At 36.7% G+C, this 21825-nt stretch overlaps 2 protein-coding genes across 6 annotated transcripts in view; one reads left to right on the plus strand and one right to left on the minus strand.

Moving 5' to 3' along the window:
- The window catches only part of LOC107679864 (lysine-specific demethylase 2A-like), a 30837-nt gene extending 25785 nt beyond the window's left edge, over window positions 1-5052 (plus strand). The window contains exons 14-17 of the mRNA XM_016475572.1: window positions 1194-1357; window positions 1491-1634; window positions 1737-1952; window positions 3917-5052. Of these exons, the coding sequence (XP_016331058.1) occupies window positions 1194-1357; window positions 1491-1634; window positions 1737-1952; window positions 3917-4098 (706 nt within the window). The 3' untranslated portion in view covers window positions 4099-5052. The remainder of the gene's footprint in view (window positions 1-1193; window positions 1358-1490; window positions 1635-1736; window positions 1953-3916) is intronic.
- A 1158-nt stretch (window positions 5053-6210) lies between these two features.
- On the minus strand, window positions 6211-19531 carry tcirg1a (T cell immune regulator 1, ATPase H+ transporting V0 subunit a3a). 5 transcript variants are annotated; one of them, XM_016475604.1, is made up of 21 exons: window positions 19338-19531; window positions 18225-18347; window positions 17540-17618; window positions 17190-17338; window positions 16996-17091; window positions 16853-16914; window positions 16006-16132; window positions 15843-15925; window positions 15669-15762; window positions 14608-14820; window positions 14264-14414; window positions 14005-14144; window positions 13537-13694; window positions 11909-11999; window positions 11705-11823; window positions 11384-11597; window positions 11175-11282; window positions 9519-9608; window positions 9238-9358; window positions 8828-8999; window positions 6211-6608 (listed from the first exon to the last, which is right to left on the minus strand). In XM_016475604.1, the coding sequence occupies exons 2-21, from the start codon at window positions 18339-18341 to the stop codon at window positions 6524-6526; spliced, it is 2469 nt and encodes an 822-aa protein (XP_016331090.1). In that variant the 5' UTR covers window positions 18342-18347; window positions 19338-19531; the 3' UTR covers window positions 6211-6523. The 5 variants fall into 5 exon arrangements, with proteins under 5 accessions (XP_016331090.1, XP_016331089.1, XP_016331091.1 ...); XM_016475603.1 differs by having other exon boundaries at window positions 9519-9614; XM_016475605.1 differs by lacking the exon at window positions 11909-11999 and having other exon boundaries at window positions 9519-9614; window positions 13494-13694.
- Between the last annotated feature and the right edge of the window lie 2294 nt (window positions 19532-21825).

The raw sequence follows: 21825 nt of genomic DNA on the forward strand, positions 1-21825 counted from the left end.
TCTGGTAACGCTGCCCTCTCATTCATTGATCTGCTAACCGCTATGTTATGCGCACGTGTTCTGATAATAATAGCTTTCTAGGACTAAACATTATTTGGATAATTGGTAAAAAAAAGTTAAATATCTTAACCCTACTGTTAGACCTACCCGAAAAACTAAAAAGAAATTTATTTAATTTGAAGGCCTGTCGTTATTTTTTTATTTGTGCTGTCATTTATTAATTTCTTTATTTTTCTTATTTTATTACTGACTGCTTGTCATTTTTTTTATTCAATTCAAAGTTTGAAATCAAGCTATCTCGTGCTACTGCACCAAAATTACCCCACTGTAAAATTAAAAATACACTGAGTGAGCAAAAATTTGTGAGATAGCTAGTTATAATGGTAATTAAATAATGTTTACATATGTATAAAAGCCTACATTAAAATCTGTCATATAAATTGGTCTCTTCATTAGAAATTAACCTACTGATTGCCACCATTGATGGACAATTTTTTTAAATAATATTAAAAATATCTGTATGACATTATATTCTGCAGTTCTTCTCTGTTGTACCCAATATCTATACTTTTCAAATTATCATATCGAAGTTAGAAATTCAAATATTGTGACAATTAATTTTGTAGGGTGCCACAAGTTTGTTAAAAATTTCCAAAGGGTGCCGTGACTAAAAAAAGGTTGGGAAACACTGGTCTAACCTACATCTAGTGTATGCCTGGGTGAGGTTTTGTTTGGTTTTTGTGATATACGCAAAAATAATCACAAATTGCATATTGTTTAAACGACAATTACGATATTATCGTAGACGATATATATCACACACCCCTATGTTGGGGTCGACAAAAACAGAATATATGATAAAAAAAGACTAATTTGCATGGGTAACTAACCTAATTAATTAATTAATTAAAATTAAGTAATTAAAAGGATGATGGTATTTTTACAGTTTTTTTTTTTACTTTTCAGTAGTACACCATTTTAAAAGCATAGTTGCCTTGGTTCTTAGTTGTGATCGTTAATGATCTTGATTACATGATGGTGTTTTTACAGTTTTTTTTTACTTTTCAGTAGTACACCATTTTAAAAGCATAGTTGCCTTGGTTCTTAGTTGTGATCGTTAATGATCTTGATTATTCAGTCAATTTTTTTTTTCTTCTCTCAGAGTAATTGTTTCGTGTCTCTCCTGCTTGTAGGTGTTGTGATAAGCGCTTCTGGACACAGATAGATCTGAGTCGGTGTCGGGCACTCAGTCCTCAGGCTCTGTCAGCCATCATAAAACAACAACCTGTGGCACTTGACCTCTCCTGGACACCAGTATCAAAGAAACAGATTGCCTGGCTCATTCATCACCTCCCAAGTACAGTTTACCCAAATCTCAGCCTTTTATAGATCCTAACAGTCTTAACTCAAATGAAATTGCTTAAAAAATAAAACATGCATCACAGTCGAGACTACAATACTCTCCCTTGCTCTCATTTTTTTTCCCACAGGTTTGAAAGATCTAATAATGTCAGGTTGCTCGTCATTATGTGTGTCAGCGTTAAGTACACAGAGCTGTCCGGGTTTGCGAACCCTTGACCTGAGCTGGGCCGTGGGTGTCAAAGATTCACAAATAAAAGACATTGTGCAGCCAAGTGAGACTCATAATCATTATTAATGAGACTGCGTGTTTAGTGTTTTCACTATAAAAAAAAATTCACTCTCCTCTTTCACCTCTGCTTTCTTTTGTCACACAGGCAGTGAAAGTCGCAGTCGACTGAGAGGTTTGCTCACTCTGCGCTTGGCTGGTTTGGATGTGAATGACTCCACCCTGAAGATGATCGTCAGACATATGCCTTCACTGCGCCGGTTAGATTTGTCCCACTGCCAGGGGCTCACAGACCAGTCCATCAACCTGCTCACCGCTACTGGCTGCAACACTCGCAACACACTCAGACAGCTCAATCTTTCAGGTACCCTCCACCTTCTGAAAATACCTATATGTTCTGCCCACATTGTGTTCCGGTTATCCTTGTGGTGCCCAAGAAAACTAGTGCTGCAAACACAAAATCTTGGTAACACTTTAGTTAAGGGACCAATTCTCACTTTTAACTTGTTGCTTCGTAGCATGTGTATTACTAGCATATTGGCTGTTTCATCATTTAATTGAACATGAAACTTTCTAGCTTCTCCCTGTCACAAGAAGGCAATAATAAGAATTTAATTAAAGGGGTGGTTGATTGCGATGTAACTTTTTTTAATGTTAGTGTGTAATGTTGCTGTTAGAGCATAAACAATATCTGCAAAGTTGCAGCGCTGAAAGTTCGATGCAAACGGAGATATCAACTTTTAAAATTCTGGCAGTTTAATGCCTACAAAATGTTTAGGGTGGGATGTTTAGATGCGCACTAGAGGCGGTTTAGCCAATCACAACACACTGGGCTAGCTAACCAATCAGAGCCCATCGGCCTAGAAAAAAAAACTGTCAACCACCCCTTAAAGCACAATATATAGATTTTTTTTGTTCTATATGGATATATGGTATTAACTTTGTTTGGCTTAAAGGGGTCATATGATGCTGCTAAAAAGAACATTATTTTGTGTCCAGTGGCAAATCCTTTAAATGAAAACTTACGTGAGTCAGAACTGCCGGCATTTTAGTCTTAACGTTACTCTCCCAGGATCAGTAAACAGTCCTCCATAAAATTGAAATTTTATAAAGAATATCTCTTTGGATTTGAGACTTTAGTCTTTGCAACTTTACAGATCTTCTTTATGCACCAAGAGCTTGTAACACTCGAAAGAGAAAGGAAAAATTGAAATCACATCATATGACCACTTTAAAGAAATAGTTTACCAAAAATTTCAATTTGATGACATTTTGCTCATCCTCAGGGCATCGGAGATGTAAATGAGTTCTTCATCAGAACAGATTTAGAGATATTGCATGATAATTATGGATCCTCTGCAGTGAATGGGTGCCGTCAAAGTTCAAACGGCTGATAAAAACATCACAATAATCCACAAGTAATCCAAGCTATCAGTTAACAGATTGTGAAGTGAAAAGCTGAGTTTTTAATAAACAAATCCATCATTAAGGCATTTTATCTTTAAATTATTGCTCCTGGCCAAAATCCATTCCTTGTTCCAGAGGAAAAGTCCATCCCCTTTTGTCCTCTCGCATCAAAACCCACAGACATATTTGTGACCCTGGAGCACAAAACCAGTCTAAAGTCGCTGGGGTATATTTGTAGCAATAGCCATACATTGTATGGGTCAAAATTATTGATTTTTCTTTTATGCAAAAAAATCATTAAAATATTAATGTTCCATGAAGATATTTTGTCAATTTCCTACTGTAAATATATTAAAACTTAATTTTTGATTAGTAATATGCATTGCTAAGGACTTAATTTGGACAACTTTAAATGCGATTTTCTCAGTATTTAGATTTTTTTGCACCCGCAGGTTCCAGATTTTCAAATAGTTGTATCTCGGCCAAATATTGTCCTATCCTAACAAACCATACATCAATGGAAAGATTATTTATTCAGCTTTCAGATGATGCATACATCTTAATTTCTAAAAATTGACCCTTATGACTGGTTTTCTGGTCCAGGGTCACATTTGCTTAGAACTGTTTTTGCTGTTTTTGCTTTGTGCATATTTCTCTCCTGATTCAGACGAGAGGACTTTTCACTGCAGAAAGCAGTATTATGGATAGAGGTATTTTAGCTGGAAACAACAGTTTGAAGTGAAAAAAACATTTCGATGGATTTGTTTCTTGCAAACAATTATTGTGATGTTTTTATCAGCTGTTTGGACTCTCATTTTGATGGTACCCATTCAATGCAGAGGATCCATTGGTGAGCAAGTGATGTAATGATAAATTTAACTCACAGTTGGTGGTTTAACCTTTCTCTCTCTCTCTCTCTAGGTTGTAGTAAGTTGACAGATGCTTGTCTGTCCTATATGAAGCGACTATCGGCTCTGGTTCTGTTGGATCTGCGGGGCTGTAGGAACGTGACTCGACGCGGCTGTGAAAACTTAATCTCTGACCTGTCCTACTGCACCGTATTCTGCCTGACCGAGGACAAACTCATTCAGAGAATATCATAACATGCACACACAAACACACACATATACATACACACACAGTCTCCGCACAGCTCTGCTTAGCGAGCTCACGAGTGCTCCATCCCACTCAATGTAGGCTCATCTGGCCTCAATGGGAGGATGAGGCTGAAGAAAAGAGACGGATGGAAGGATATGGCCTGCTGTTCTAGAAGAAGTGTAAAAACAGGCTGACAGGAGAGGTTATTTTCAGCGCTGTCTTCAAGTAAAGTGGTAAAGGATTTTATTCCCACAACCCATGAGACTGATGCAGACACATCCAGTGTGTGGCTTTTTCTTCTCTGGGCATTCAGCCTAATCCAGAGTGACTCCTTCAGAGGATTTTGCTGATATGCTTGAAACTGAACTTTACAGTCCAGCCCAGGTGGGATTTGGTCAAGAGATTCGATCCATGTGTGGCCGCTGACGTTGCAGCAAATTGAAGCAAGGAGAAAGAAAATGACAGACATGGCACGTCCTGATAGTTCTCAACTGCCACAACTTGATCAAAGAATATAGTGGCAACACAGGATGAATCTAAATCTGAATCATAAAGACTTCAGCATACCGATCCAGATCGTTCACTCATGCTTTCTTAGTGACTTTGTCTGAACGCAGATTTTGGTCGTTCAACCTTTCCGAAGGTTCTGCTGCCTGGATGTTTGTAGACATTTAACACCACACGAAGTTTTTACTCGCTCGCACCTAACAAAAACCACTCTTTCTTTGTTTTCTTTCGTCTGATGTTTTGTTCTTCTGCTTCAGTCATCTCAAATGGGTGATTCACCTGCATTCTCCTGTCCTGTCTAAACTTAGAGGGCTGCTCACAGTTAAGGCTCAATTATTCATTTACCCTTGAAAAGCTATAATTTAAGTGCAACTTGTAGCAACACAATAGCAATTCTTTTCTGAGGACTTTTTAAACAAATGTTTGTTTTTTTTGTTTATTTTTCATGAAAAGCAGAAAAATAAAAAGTGGAAAGCAAACAATGTGTTTGACTTCACTTAGACCTATTTGTCATATATTGCCTTTTAACACAGAATTCATGAATATTTAGTGACTTTATGACTGTACACAAACCTAATTTTAATGATTCCATACAGAGATTATCTTTTTTTTTTTTTTTTTTTTTTGTTTGCAGGATAGAAGTAGAGCCACAATAGTAGTAATATTGGTCAACTGAAATGGGGTTTTAATGGCCAGAGTGCAGGGTAGCTGATCTACAGGGAGGCCCAAAAGTCTGAAACCATGTTGAGAATATGATATTTTCTTCCTGGAAAAGGGTAAAGTGTTCATTTATGTTGTTACATACAAATAATTCAATTCATTTTTATTTCTAGTTTAGTAATTATGTAAATTTGTCTCATTGACCATGGGACCTCCTTTGTACAAAAGGTCAGATTTTCTTGCCTCTATATATATGTGTGTGTGTGTGTGTGTGTGTGTGTGTATACAGGCGCATCTCAAAAAATTTGAATATCGTGGAAAAAGTTTTGTAACATTTCAAAAAATATATTCTAGATTCATTACATGCAAAGTAAAACATTTCAAGTTTTTTTTTATTTTGATGGTTAGAGCTTACAGCTCATGAAAGTCAAACATCCAGAATCTCAAAATACACAATCTCTATATTTTTATGAACACATTTATTCCATTCTGTGTGATTATTTGAATACTAACATTTCATTCAAACAGATAATCTGTTCAATCCATTTTGATGCCAATAATTTATATTTATGCTTCTGACAGACATGCATTGCATTGAAAACACCTATTTAAAATAATCATACAATATCAGTCATTTAATGGTTAATATAGTACCTAATGGCTCTGTTTTAAGTTTATTTCAGTTTTTTTACTCCGTGATCTTGTGCAGAATTGAAATATTAACTACTTATTTTTCCTGTATACAAACCTAAATGAATCGATACCACCTTTCAGGTAAGAGTGCATTTGTCTGACCTTCCTTAATCCTTACAAGATGATAAATGGGCTTCATTTGCATTTAGACTAAAAAAAAACAAACAATGCTAAAAGCTGCTGGTTGTGAAGAACTGTGATCATAAAGAATACAAATATTCTCAAGTTCGAAGTTACAAAAGCCTTTATTAGTATTCTGCATTTTTGTAATTCATACATTATGCTCAGCATTAAGATCTCTGTGCTTGGGCGTTTAATCTCCGCCCATAGGGGAGCTGGACATCAAGCTCTGTCCATTGGCTCTGCAGCGAGGACCTTCTCTTCAAAACATCTCATTTTGTTTTCCACAGAACCAAGTCACACAGGTTTGGAACAACATGAGGATGACATGGAGTTAATGACAGAATTTTCATTTCAGGGTGAACAGTCCCTCTAATGAATCATCCTTTCTACCAGAGGTTAACACTTTAAAATGAAGTATAAAAACATTTTTACAAAGAATATTTACATTTACTCTAGATGCTGAATTGATGCAAAGGAAAAGGGGTTGAACTTGTATCCAGATCCGCTGTAGAATTTGTTCTGAAACTCCACCCTGCATCAAATGGGAAAAATAAATTCAGATGAATTAAACTCTTCATCAAGACTTCGTTTCACGCACTCCTCGAAAATTCAGTAAAGGTGCCAAAATCCTTTATTCATAGATCAGCTTCATAGTGTATATTTCAATGAATATCAACTAATGTAATGTAAACTACTACACTTAAAACTACACATTTGGTGTAGATTCGAGACTAACCACCCCGTCGCCCTTTTGTAAATCACCATGTCACACACAACACACTATACAGCACTTACTGTTATGACTCCATAGCCCTGCAGGGGGCCCTAATTTGAAGCTACTGTATCTGACCGGATTTACTGCTCCCTGTTGAAGAGGAGTGCAGACACAGAGCTTTAAATTAGAAACGCTTCAATAATACAGTGAGGAGCAAAAAAAAAAAAAGACCTCCATATTGTGACATGAAGTGGAGTGACACATTCACAAAATCGTCGTTTCACAAAGAACTGGGGCCAGTTGCATAAACTTAGCCACCATCTTAAGACTATGTCTTAAAAATTAGTTTGACCAACTAGCAGTTGCCAAAGGGTAATCAGTCTTACTTTTCCAATACAAATAAGACCAATCTACCTTTTCATAAACTAGTCTAAACCGTTTATGCAACCGGAATGACATGAGGGTGAGAAATTAATGACAGAATTTTCATTTTTGGGGCAAACTGTCTGTCCCTTTAAGGCCATGAATCAGATGCTTGTCAACTTGAATGATGTCACAAAAACAGTGACTATTAGAAAGAATATTTGGAATGTTTGGTCTTGACATTCTAAATGACTCCTCATTAGGTCAATCCTATGTAATCCATTAAGATACTGTGGTTTACTGGCTGACTAGCACTGTAAGTTTTTTAAATACAGTAAGTTGTAAGGCCCCCCTGTAGGGTTGTGGTGGTGGGGCAGGGGGGAGCCTATAGAGTGGTAAATGGCGGGTGTGCTGAAGTGTGTTTTGTGTGGTGGGGAGTGTGACACCGTGATTGACAAAAAGAGAGACGGGGTGGTTAGTCTCTATCAAATGAACCTTTCTGGTTTATAGCAACCCCACTTGACCCCGTCCTCTGTTTAACAGTTGTTAAATCACTGTTAACACCTGCTATAAACCTCAATCAATGACGTAATAAACTCACATGACATAACTATGATTCCTGTGTTGCTGCCCTGTTGTCATGCAATGTTTACTTACAATGGGACTTGATGAATAAAAATGTGCATACTGCATCTCCATGCCCAGATACATGTTTGTTAATTGTTGCAGAACAGTTATCTCTCACCTGCAAACACTTTCTGTCAGCCTCTGGGCAACACCTGTTTATTTTTATGGTGGTCCATAAAAATGCTGTTTGTGTTCTAAATAATGTACAATACTGTATTTACTATGCATTTACACTTAATGGTTTTTACTAGACAGAAGCGTTTGCTTTTTTCATTAAGAGGAAATGATTCAGTATTATTTTGGAGTGGAAATGGTTTGATTCAGAACTAAAGAATTTTCTCATTTTTGGAGAAATTTAAGTTGGAATTTACATTGAGTCAAGTTAACAAAGCACCAAAGGAAGTGAACTTGGTGAACTGCAATTCAAAGAAATTCAACAGGTAACGGCTTTCTACCCTGGTTCATAAAAACTTACAAAGCCTTCAAACATCAAGACCTATTAAACTTTTTTTTTTTTTTTTTTTTTTAAATAAGGGTGTCAAGCCAACAATCAACGTACATCTTGACAAATTCAGCTTTTTCTAGTTAAAATTTGCAAGTATTTGTAATGTGAATGTCTTCGAATTTCAATTTCTTTAAATCCAATTCAAATGATAGTTCCGATTTGCCACCTCAATTCAAATTCAGTTCAAATCCAGGAACTGAATTGTAATTTTAAAAGCATTCTCCATTTAATGTGTCAAATAGTCACCAAACAGACTAACTAGTCTGTGCAATGTGGTTCTCAACCTTTTTACTCCAAGGCCCACTTTTGTCCAAGTCAATATTTGAAGGCTCTAAAAATATGTAAAATATGTATTTAAAATGTTTATGTACGTTTATTAACACATTAAATGTCAGTTTAATGTTATAAATCTTACCTTTGTTGTTTTTTATCATTTTAATTAAGATAATATAACTAAATCTTACTGGGGCCCCCTAGTGGATCCCGGCCCCTGGTTGAGAACCACTGCACAAGTTGGTTTATTTTTATGCGATTTTCTCACCAGTGCAGACGCAGAGCATGCAGAAAGGCTGACAGCCCCTCCATTACCAGCAGGATAGAGACAGTGAGCATGGCGAAGACAGAGAAGATGACTGACACAACCACAGATCCCACATAGCCTTGCCACGAGAGGGAAATTCTCATCACCATAACCCAGAGAACCTCGGACAGCTCTAATGCACACAAATACAGCACTAATTAAGCATCCACCTTATTTTGCAATGCAGATGTATTTTCTGTGAATGTGCGAGACTTCCAATTCGTTAGCCACTAAACATAAATAACTAGAGGAATAACAAAGTGCAGTAAACACATATTCAAGTTGCAAATGGCTGAACTCACTTGTATGAAAAATTTAAGGTGGATAAGTGAACATGCAATACTCGTGGATGCTTGTGAGTGTTTGCATACGTGCATGTGCGAGGCTGAGGGCCCAAAGTCGAAGGTACGAGGCGGTGTTAGAGATGCAGCCCAGGCAGTATTCTATGGTGTGGATCGCCTGGTGCATAAAAACCTCTGTGCAATCAAACTCCTGTGAAGGTTAAAAAGCATACCATATTTTAGTAGCTGCGCTATGGAAGAGTGAAAAATGAATGCTTTCAACCGGAAGGTTAGTCTTTCACCTTTTTTCTTGACTCTTCTAATGCTGAGCTTTATTTGTGAAATGTGTCTTGATCTTTTCTCTTTCTCACCTGATCCTCTGTTCCTCCTCCTCCTCCCTCTAGGTCTCCTAGTTGAGCATTTATAGAGCTGGTGTCTGTGACTAGGGGGCACTGCTCCTCCTGTAACTGAGAAACAGGGTCAACACCTTTCAACCAGACACAGTATGGGAGAAATTGCAGTGCTTAATGGGGAGAGTTGTTGAAAGGACACTCTTCATTTCAGCTAAAAGAGCCACATTCCCTTATTGGTAAGGGCATCTGTTACATCTGTAAAGAAGACTCGTACTTGAACTTATTTAACTTTTTATTGTTCTCGTCAACTTTACTGAACTGCATAAACTGAACACTCACATCACTGAACTGCGTGAACTGCGTTAGACTGAACACTCACATCACTGAACTGCGTGAAAATCATTAGTGTCAACGTCATTGCTCATTCCAAACTCTTAAAGTGACCAGCGCTCTTTATATCTTATCAATGTAACAAACACATTACTTTAATTGAACACCAGATTATAAGTCTACCTAAACATGCAACACATCACCTGGTCACTCTGGAATATGCAAATGCATTAAGCTAGACCAACCTGCATATATAACTGCATATATAAAGGTAAAAAATAGTTTTATGGTAAATCCCCTATGCAGATGCTTTTGAAAGAAGCGTCTTATGCTCACCAAGGCTGCATTTATTTTATTAATACAGCAAAAACTGTAATAGTGTGAAATATTATTAGTTTTCTATTTTTATATATTTTAAGATGTAATCTATTCCTGCAAATCATACTTATTCATCAATGTTGAGCTTATTATAATCTTAGACAAATATTTTGTGCACTCAGTTTCACTGACATTTCAGTGTGTTTGAAGTGAGTGGGTCTCAAGTTCAAAATAATGCACAAAACATTTTAAAGTCAACATTATGTATAATAAATTTATTTGCAAAATCTAAATGCTATAAAAAAAAATTTGAGTTTAAATTAAATTAAGAAAATAATTAATTCGCAAAAGTTCTGTCCACTGTGTTACTTACTGAACAACACTTTGCAACTAAACTATTAATACAGCAAAAACTGTAATAGTGTGAAATATTATTACAGTTTTCTATTTTTATATATTTTAAGATGTAATCTATTCCTGCAAATCATACTTATTCATCAATGTTGAGCTTATCATAATCTTAGACAAATATTTTGTGCACTCAGTTTCACTGACATTTCATTCAGTGTGTTTGAAGTGAGTGGGTCTCAAGTTCAAAATAATGCACAAAACATTTTAAAGTCAACATTATGTATAATAAATTTATTTGCAAAATCTAAATGCTATAAAAAAAAATTTGAGTTTAAATTAAATTAAGAAAATAATTAATTCGCAAAAGTTCTGTCCACTGTGTTACTTACTGAACAACACTTTGCAACTAAACAGTGGTTCATCACAACATCATGTGACCAGCATCACGTGATGTTATTTTCTTCTGTGATGGACATTTTGAAAGAATGTGGGGTTGTCCAGACAAAGCCTGCCAACGAGTCAAAATGGTGAAAGTTACCCTGTAGAGTCAACCCTTTTTATTCAAATAAATGCAGCCTTGGTGAGCACAAGACACTTTAAAAAAAATTAAAAAATAAAATAAAAAATATTTTTATTTTTGAGCAAAGATGCCAGCCTAATTTCACCCCTACTTACTGTTCTCCTGTTATTCCTGTGCCTGAAGTACAGGAAGAGTGGTCTTCCCAGTAACAGCACTGGAACTGCCAGCAGTGACAAGCACACTAATACTCTCTGCACTATCATCTGAAGACAGCGAGACGACATGTATGCATTAGTCATGACAGAAAACTATAGTACAATACCAAAACATTGAAAGAATCAAGTGTACTGAATGAATGTCTCACCTGTCCTGGATAAAGTGGTGGGTTGTCTGGGTTCTCAGCAAACACGAACATGTCAATGAAGTGGATTAGGATGCTGGGAGCGCGGTCTGAATCCTGAGGTCCAAACGCGATCCATTTAAACACCACCATGAAGACAAGGTAGCCAAAAAGACACAGCATGAACACTAGCTCAGGAATCAACACCAGGAACATGCTGCTCACATCCCCAGAGTACCTGAGGAGAAAGTAACATTAACATTAAGGAATTAAAAATCCACAAAACAGATCAGAAATATGAAGAAAATCAATGTAAACAAAAATGAATCCTACTTTATGACTCACATGTAGTTGAAGAAAGACAAGCAGACTCCAAAAGTCATATGGATGACTCCGATGATGACTGACATCTTCATCTTATAGGAGTTGAGGAAGGTGAGGTGGTTATTGGCAAGGCTCCAGATCTAAGGACCAGGAAATGAGATACAGTCAAATCCAAACCTCAGAGTGAGCTAGACACAAGGGTGATTTGCTTAAAGGCCTGGTTACCGGGTCAATGCCGAATAGATATGGTCCCTGGAATACTCCAGTTACGTTCGGATCCAAAGTGAGGTACTGGTTGCTCCTCAAAGTTTCATTACTAAACAAGCCCAGAAGAAATAAGACATAAGTGAGTGTGAGTGTAAAATGAGATCAAACTGGCAAGCTGAAGTGATGGATACGTTTTATAGAGTATAGGTGCGTTCACATTAGCTTCCACTGTCTGTTGTCAATAGTGTAGTGAGGTATAAAGCACAGCTCACACAGAAGACACTTTCAAACCAAGAATCTGTCTGTTGGTCAACACGGCAAATCTACTTGTCCAGCTTGAACCCATGGTGTTTGGGTGAATCTTTAGCCAATTACCAATTGCACAGATTCCTATTAAAATTACTATAAGGGGGCAGTTGTGGCTTAATGGTTAAAGAGTCAGACTTGTACTCGAAGGTCGTGAGTTTGAGTGTCAGGACCAGTAAGAAATGTAGGTGGCGCTCTCTTCCACACTCATTACGCACTTAAGCAAGCCACCTAACCCCCAATTGCTCCCCGGGTGCCACAGCAAAATGGCTGCCCACTGCTCCAGAGGTTTGTTCAGTGTTTGTGTGTTCAATAATCACTGCTGTGTGTATGCACTTAGATGGGTGAAATGCATTTTGTCTGTCAAACAATGGTAAATGTGACCACACCTTAAACAGTCTTATTCCAAGAAAGCAGGATCTTTATCTGTCTGACCATGTCATAAAGGGAAGGAAGTCTTGAACTTCCTGACAACCAGGGGGAGGAATTAACACTGTAGAATAAAGGAATTTCTGTGCTTTGACGGTTTCATTCAGTAGCTAGGCAGAAGGGTCTAAAGGGTTGTTTGAGACACTTGTGTAGAAAAGACAATATGTATTTGCAATTTTATTTAGAGCTTCTAGTGGTTTGATATACATATTTTTGTAGTGATGGAGGATATAGGGGAGTTTGCTGGGCTGGTTGTCAGTTCACTTCAGTGAATATTTCAGAGTGGATTTATTTTTAAAAGGTCATTTCTGCATAAACACATACCCGAAAGGAATTGTTCACCCAAAAATAAACATTCTGTCATCATTTACTGACAATGATGTCATTCCAAACCCATAAGACTTTAGTTCATCTTCGATTTCTGTCCCTCTCTTTGAAATCTACGCAACCAAAACATTGATGCTTCAAAAAGTTAATAAAGACATTGTAAAAGTAATTCATATTAATTGAGTGCTTTAATCTAAGTCTTCTGAAGAACCATGGTCACTTTATATGAAGAACAAATTTAATTTAGGCTTTTATTCACATATAAACATTGACCTTTATGTCTTGATGCTCTTAATACCTTTATGAACTTTTTAAAGCAATACAGTTTTGGTTGCATGGACCAATCTCTCAGGTTTCATTAAATATGTCTTCATTTGAAAGTCTTATGGGTTTGGAATGACATGAGGGTGAATCACTGAATTTTCATTTTTTGGGTGAATTAACTCTTTATAGTCTTGCTCTAAAAAAAAGCTGTTGAACATTTCAAACCATTACTATCCTTGTCATTACAACACTGTTAACCCTTTAAGTTAAAATCTACCTTATGGTTAATCTTTGCCTTGGATGTAATAATGTGCATGTACCTCCAGTTGTAGTGCTGCATCATGGGTTGGAGGTGCCAGCCAGAAGAAAGAGGACTGAGTCCTTTACTGAAGCACTCATTATAAACAGCCCCAGTATAGATGGAGAACAACCCCATCAGAAGTATCAGATATCTCCCACCAAACAGCATACGCCAAATCTAAAAGAAAGTATAAAATTCTGTACAAACCTGAAGTGCATTCTAGAAAGTGATGGAGACAGAGAACACAGACAGATACACTACTGTTCAAAAGTTTTGGGTAATGATTATTTTTAAGAAATATTTTATTCAGAAAGAATGCATAACATTGATCAAAAGTAAAGGTATTTATAAGACAATTTTACAAAAGATTTCTATTTCCAATAAATGCAGTTCTTTTGAACTTTATATTCATTAATGAACTCCTGAAAAAAAAACTGAAGCAGCCCAGCTGTTTTCAATATTGATATGTGTAGAAATGGAAAGAAACCTCATTAGTGTTATTCCTCATCTTAGGGTCTCTTTCTTCCAGAATCATCCAAAGAGCAGCCAATGTCATGAGTAAACCGTGACCAACATCTCCAAACATCACCGCAAACAGGAAGGGAAAAGTAATGATGGTGTACACCGCTGAGAAGGGAACAAACACAAGACATTTACTCGGATGGGTTTCCATATCTTCCGTAGGTTGTTTATATCAAACTAAAATGGCTTGTGCCTGCTTCCATGTGACTGTGTGTGAGAGTTACCTGGGTTAACCTCTCTGTAACTGGCCACACCATAAGCATCCACAATGTTCTGGAAGCTGGAAGTGAATGTGTTGGTGTTAAAGAGTGTTGGAGGAGATGTGGGTGCAGGAAGACGGTTGTAGAAGGAGTCCACACTGCTACCACTCTTTCCCTATGAAACAGAAAGGACGAAAAACAATCTATTGCAGAATTCACTGCTCCGAATCCTGCTGTAAATGAGAAAATAAGTCATTTCCTGCATTTATAGCCCTCACCCTCTATACTTCTTCAATACTTGAAAATCACACTGGATTTCTTTGTGACGTATTTTGTGTGAAACAGTTTATTAAATAGCCTTATCTCACCGTTCCTTCTATCAGAGCGCTCTGGAGCAGGGAGAGTTTGGCCACAGGGCACCAGGCCTCTGCGATGAGACACTTCTCTGTGACTGAAGGGCTGCAGAGGTTGAGCACCATCTGCACAGCTTTACACTTCTGCACACGTATCTTCCACTGTGGCATCTGACACACACAGCGAGACAGCAGCTGCTGCATATACTGCTCCGTCTGAGACAGCACCTGCAGACAGACAAGAGTATAGTTAAATACATGTTTTCTTTCATTTTCCTTTTTATATTATTTACTAAATATTCTGTGCACAATTCATCAATGCACATTTTTTAAAGTAATATTATATACTACTGTTCAAAAGTTTGGGGTCTTTTGGGGAGACATATCTTGTGCTTACCAAGGCTGCATTTATTTAGTCAAAAATACAGCAAAAACTATAATACTGTGAACTATTCTTACAATTTAAAATAATTGTTTTGTATTTTAATATGTTTTAAATGATACCTTGTTTCCCAAAAGCTGGATTTTCAGCATCATTACTCCAGTCTTCAGTGTCACATGATCCTTCAGAATTCATTTGAATATGCTGATTTGCTGCATTTATTATTATTATCAATGTTGAAAACACTTGTGCTGCTTAATATTTTTGTGGAAAAAAAATTTCAGGATTCGTTGATACATAGAAAGTAAAAAAAAAAAACAGCTTGTATTTGAAATGAAATATTTTGTACAATGTTAATCTTCACTTTTGAACAATTTAATGTGTCCTTGCTGAAAAAACATAACTAAAACATACAAACCCCAAACTTTTGAATGATAGTATATAATGTTTTTTTTTTTCCGTTACATATCCCGTCTCACTTGGAAATACAGCAGATTACAAAAGTAAAATGAGTTGCAGACTTTCTGTGTTCTGGTCTTTCCTTAAAGAAGTACCACTTGTTATTTTTTTGTTGAATGCAATGCAATTCATACATTTTAAGTGATTCCGCAGTGCCTGAAATCTTTCTGATACCACTGCATGGTCTTATTTCAAAGTGAATGTCATTGTATAATGAAAGGAACATTCCAGTCACCATTTTGATGTCTACTATCCTGCTTTCCAGCCCCTGAAGTATTCCTTCTCTCTCTTCCAAACCCTCTGGATACACAAAGGTATGTGTGTGGAAACTATGAAAAGAGCGATATGTGATATCATGAAAGTGTACTATGGTAAGCTATGATTAAATTTAATTAAGCTATAAATGTACCAATCACAGATCTTCTTCACTTTCTGCCCAATCTGTTCTCCCCAAAAAGAGATCACAAAGACAGTCCACTGAATCATCTCTCCCTGTGAACAACAAAAACATATGTATATGGCCAATTTCATCAAAAATGAGTTCTGTGATTCAGTTAATGTAACTCTCTTACAGTGTCTGGCGCTTCCAGCCTTTCATCCATCTCCCAGAAGTCTACAATGATGTAACCACGACAGGCCCTCCATAGCAGCCTCTCGAATGCTGGAACCTTCCACGGATGGACCACGCCAGTGACAAAACTGTGCAGGAAAGATGTCAATAGCATTATTAGTGTCTTGTTACATACTTGTTCACAACTGAAATGTGAAAATAATATTTCGACTTACTGCCTAAAGATGCGGTCACACTTACTGCTGCTCTGTGAAATTTTGTGTGCAAATTTCAGTCATTTCAATAGAACTCTGTGCGATTGCTAGTTTTGGTGAGGGCAAAAAGTTTCCTACGCAGAATTTGTTCATGTTCAAGGTGGAAGTGACTTTAGACAATTTTGTCTAAAGAAGTCCTTACATTAGTGATATTTCAGCGATATTCTGTGGGGAAAAAGGTTCATTGTCTCTTGTCAATAGCCTGGAGATGTATAAAGCACAGCTCACACAGAACTCCATTGGTCAGTGTGGTGAATTCAACTTGAAAATGAGCTAAATCTGCGAGGGCAACTTTTTCGCGCTTACGTGAAATTCCCAAATGCACAGATTTTGACCCCATTTTGCCCAGAACATTTTACAGAACAATGGTTAATGTGACCACAACATAAAATTCACATTTCTGTTTCTCACTACACTTTTAAAAATAAAGGTTCTTTATTTGTATTGATGGTTCCATGAAGAACCTTTAACATCCATGGATCATTTTCAATGAGATTCAAAATGATACACTGAGATTGACTTCAGAATGGAAAAAAGTTCTTTAGAATATTAAAATGTTCATCACATTCTCTTTTAGATGGATATTGTCCTCACCTCAAACGCATATCTTGCCTGCTGTCCAGTAGTGCTGTGGTCTCAAGAGTTGGAGGTGGAACCTTGAGGAACATTATGAGAAGTACTGGTAGATAGATATCTGAGAGACGTGAATGTAAGCATGCTAAGAGCCGGATTTTTACCTGTGAGGTTGGTAGTAAAATGCTCTGCTTCAGGACCCCTCTGTACTGACTGAGCTGGGTCAGCTGGTTACGTAGACTGTCCCTGTTCCTTGATACCTACATGCAAACTGGGTCAAGATCACCACTTGCACTACATGATATCCTTTCTGGAACAGCAGATATTAATTTAGCCTATTTCTCCTTTCTCCTCTCACCTCTCTGAGTTCTCTGGCCAGTCTCTCGCTCTCCTCCTCAATGGAGAGCAGCTCTCTAGGCTGTGGGGCTGATGGGATTGGTGTGGCTGCAGGTAAAGGCCCTTTCAGAGGAGGACAGAGAGAACGGCTGATCTCTTGCTCCAGATACTCTGAGGAATGGAGGGAGAGGAAAACATGTTGAGGATGTGCACAGTGATTATGATATGATATGATTTGACGCATGATGAGTGTCAGAGAGTGACTAAAATAACTATATAATACTTGCTGTAGTGGTAGATGGTCATTGAAAGGTGAATATTTAATGGTTACAGAATAATAAGGGTAAACAATGGTTAGTTTTAGAGACTTACTGAAGGTTTTCTCCAGCTCCTCACATCTTCTCACTTCTGAAACAAACTTCCTTTGAAAGGCATTCACATTTGGGTTCAGCTGAGAGGATTGGGTTCAAGAGAGACAGAACAAGAGGGATAAAACACAGCAAGACAGACTAAATGTGATGGCAGGGTATGAGCACAGGTTTTTATCTGTAGACATAAGATTTTTCAAAATATTTAAGAAGTATCTTATGTTCACCAAGTCTGTTTTTATTGTTATTATTATTAAATACAGTAAAAACTGTAATATTATATTGTACTGTATAATATTTCTATTTAATATATTTAAAAAAAATAATTTACTCCTGTGATGGCAACGTTGAATTTTTAGCCGTCATTACTCCAGTCCTCAGTGCCACATGATCCTTCAAAAATCATTATTAAATGCTGATTTTGTGCATATGTAACATTTCTTATTACTATCAATGTTTAAAACAGTTGCTGCTTAATATTATTGTGGAAACTGTGACACATTCTTTTCAGGATACTTTGATGAATAGTAAGTTCAAATGAACAGCGTTTAGAACAACGTAAAATTCTTATCTCTCGCTTTGGATCAATTTAATGTGTCCTTGCTGAATCAAAGTATTCATTGAAAAACAAACAAAAACAAATCTTACTGACCCCAAGCTTCTGAACAGTATGTATCCATCAAACTCACATCTCTGAATTCGACTAAGCCCAGCTCCCCAAGCTCACTGACGCAGTTGTAAGCTGAACCTGCCTGGAGGAAGAGCTGGACCAGACACATCTCCTCACTTCGGAAGAGGCATCCCATGATAGCCTGAAATATAATGTGTTCAAATATCAGACCTCAACAATAAACAGTACAACGTAAACATGAAAGCAACTGAGAGATAAGAATATCCATATATCATGCAAATTGAAAAACAAGTGATAAGTGTGCTTATTTGTTGCATTTCTTTGTACTTATTAATGTTGTTTACATTGTGTCAATTAAACTAAAGGTCATTATTGTGCATAGGGGATATGTATCTAATAGGGTAGCTTCTGTTTTTTCTAATTTTGATGCATAAGGGTTTGTGCACTGATCGGTTGCATGTGATGGTGGTTAGTTGGTAATCTAATTGAGATTTCACAGGGGATTCACCCATGCTCATGTGATGAATAAAGTCATGAAAGAGAAACAGAATCTCAATTAGATTAATCTAAGACTCATCTGAGCTAAGGCATCTGATCGGTACTTTAAGAAAAATAGCGGAATTACATAGACATTATTTGGGAATACAAATGTAACATTAAATGCTATAAAATGAAAGCTCTTAAAGATTTTAGCAATGATAATTTATTAAAACAGTTACACCTTTATAAACAATAATTAGCCTATAAATGTAGGCTATATGATACAGCACTGCAGCAAAGGAATTTTCTCGCATTTACCAGAAATCTATACAAAGAGACATATTAATTGTCTTTCACCACAGTGCATGCTAAAAGCATTTACAGTGATCTTTTTACATATTTAATGAAAATGTGGAATAATGGGAATTGATGGAGTCTGTCGGAGAGCACTTAGCCTAATAGCGGCAGTGTCCCGTTACTGCAGAAGCGTGGCGTAGCAACATAAACAAACGCCGACGACCGACATAAATGGGACATCACTGTGAACTGAACAAACGCGATTCAGTTGCTTCTGAATCACCTATAGTTGATATAAACGGTATTTATAGAATTTATATTTCAATGAGTTTGTTCAGTGTTTTCTGAATTAATTCAATTCAAATGCGCATTAAACGCTGCATGCCGATCTTACCGTATATGAGAGATGGATAGATCCAAGGTGATCGTGGTGGAAAAAAATTATCCACAATTTGATCTCATGGTTGGTTGTATTCTGGAGCCGTGCGAGGTAAACAGCAAATCTTTGAGCTCGTGGCCTCTCATTACTCCAGCTCCAGTCATTGCCATGTGATTCAGCCACTGAATTAGACCTGCAACAGCACACAAGCCAAGAGCTTCGAATAACACGCATTCAATCCCTGTAGAGGAAATAATCATGCCAGTTAAATGGTGAAAGTATTTATTTGACAATTTCTAGTAACAAAATAAATAGTGAAATTAATAGATTTGACAAATGGCAATGCATTTATGAGAGAAGCAACCCTCATTTAATACAATTTCAATAGAATTAGAAGATAATTAATAAAAAACATTAAAATAGATAAAAAATATCTGCATAATGGCAAATGTAAGATATCCAACCACATCAAAGTAAACCATTTCGATTTACATTATTATCTCTTAACGCATTAGGCACTGTATTTTCCCCCTTCTATTTTGGAAAAATCAATGGAAAGAATATATTTTAATATTTAATATTTTTAATTGTAATATATAATATATATATTAGATTATAAAAGGAGGAGCAATGACCAGTGTTGGGGGTAACGCATTACAAGTAACGCGAGTTACGTAATCAGATTACTTTTTTCAAGTAACTAATAAAGTAACGCATAGTAACGCATTACTTTCCATAAAAAGTAACTAAGTAACGTAATTAGTTACTTTTTTATGGAGTAACGCAATATTGTAATGCATTACTTTTAAAAGTAACTTTCCCCAACACTGGCAATGACAACATGGAAATATGTAAACTGTATGACAACAACCACTGAGAGCAAGAATTTGACCACTATGGCTTTCAGACAAATCTCATATCACAACACAGAGCACCTCCTAGCATGAGGAAGACAAGCTGTGTTTTAGTCACCGGTTTCTTAGAGGAGCTGACTGGTAATCTCATGCTGGCATGAATAAAGAATCACAGCAGCCTCATGAGTTCTCACGATCTGCATTCAGTTGCCACAGGCAGCACACCACACAAATACAGCACTATAGACTGGAGGATCACATGGAAGGTAGGAAGGTGAAAGTTATAGGGACTTGAGTACAAACACCTTTAACATTTAGTGAGACTATTTGTGAACTATACCATCGACTTTTCTGTGTTTTCTTTAAGACTAAAAGTTATGTGAAATAAAAAGGGTTGTTGTGAAATCCATATATGATAAGACAGCATGGCAACACCTAAATTACCACTTTATGTCTACAAGATAATGATAATTTTTGTCTAAAAGGACCAGAATCCATATTCTCCAAAGACAATGTTCAAAGTTTAAATATTCAGTAAAATTACAGAAGCAGAAGTTTTCATTTTCAAACAGTATTCAGAAGCAAAAACTGCCTGTTTCTTTCAGTTTATATCACACAGTTCTGATTTTTTTCTTGCGACTTCTCAGAATTGTGAGGAATGCACAATTGCGGAATGTTAACAAGATGTTAACTCACAGTTGTTGCAATAACCTTTTTTTTTTTAATCCCATGGCAGAAACAAGCTTCCATACAACACCTCTTTCGCAGGTCTCTTTATGAAAACAACTGGAGCTATAGCATATTTATGTCTACAAGATAATGATAATTTTTGTCTAAAAAGACCAGAATCCATATTCTCCAAAGACAATGCTCAAAGTTTAAATATTCAGTAAAATTACAGAAGCAGAAGTTTTCATTTTCAAACCGTATTCAGAAGCAAAAACTGCCTGTTTCTTTCAGTTTATATCTCACAGTTCTGATTTTTTTCTTGCGACTTCTCAGAATTGTGAGGAATGCACAATTGCGGAATGTTAACAAGATGTTAACTCACAGTTGTTGCAATAACCTTTTTTTTTTTAATCCCATGGCAGAAACAAGCTTCCATACAACACCTCTTTCGCAGGTCTCTTTATGAAAACAACTGGAGCTATAGCATAAATGTCCTTAGAAACTTTGTTTATATAATCACTCGACTGATACTACTGTTTCTTAACCATTAATTTGATGTTTTAATTGTTAAATTTGTATTCCAACAAGGCATATGCATCCCTCCCACAAAGTACTCATGAGCATAAGCATTGCACCGAGACAGATGCATGCTGGGAGGGGCGGAGTCCTCTAGCCACGCCTCTGACATATGTATCCTGTTGGGTTTGTTTATGCAGACCTGCCAGCCTGAATTGGTGTGGTCCTCTGTTAGGGCTTGTATATGAATGTCTAATTGTCTATGAATGGAGAGCTGCTACAAAAAATATAGAAGGAACAGCTGAAGGCTGGAGCACTAACATAAATAGATGGCCCAATCCCAGGCTCCTCTATATTTGGGAATATGAATTAGGTTTGAGGAATAAAATTAATTAATTGGTGTGATGACTCAGTTAATTACTCCTGTATTTATTTTAAAATTACTAAATCAACATCAAATTCTT

Source organism: Sinocyclocheilus anshuiensis, unplaced genomic scaffold (genome assembly GCF_001515605.1).
Source record: "Sinocyclocheilus anshuiensis isolate Anshui unplaced genomic scaffold, SAMN03320099.WGS_v1.1 scaffold788, whole genome shotgun sequence".
NCBI classification, from domain to species: domain Eukaryota; kingdom Metazoa; phylum Chordata; class Actinopteri; order Cypriniformes; family Cyprinidae; genus Sinocyclocheilus; species Sinocyclocheilus anshuiensis.

What these genes read in the sequence shown, in the direction of transcription:
- tcirg1a (XM_016475603.1), bottom strand. Translation starts at nt 18,341, where the DNA reads ATGGGATGCCTCTTCCGAAGTGAGGAGATGTGTCTGGTCCAGCTCTTC. An exon ending in TTACAGAGAGGTTAACCCAG is followed by an intron (nt 14,145 to 14,263) that starts GTAACTCTCACA and finishes TTCCCTTCTCAG; the next exon opens with CGGTGTACACCATCATTACT. An exon ending in GAGGAGGAACAGAGGATCAG is followed by an intron (nt 9,359 to 9,518) that starts GTGAGAAAGAGA and finishes TAACCTTCACAG; the next exon opens with GAGTTTGATTGCACAGAGGT.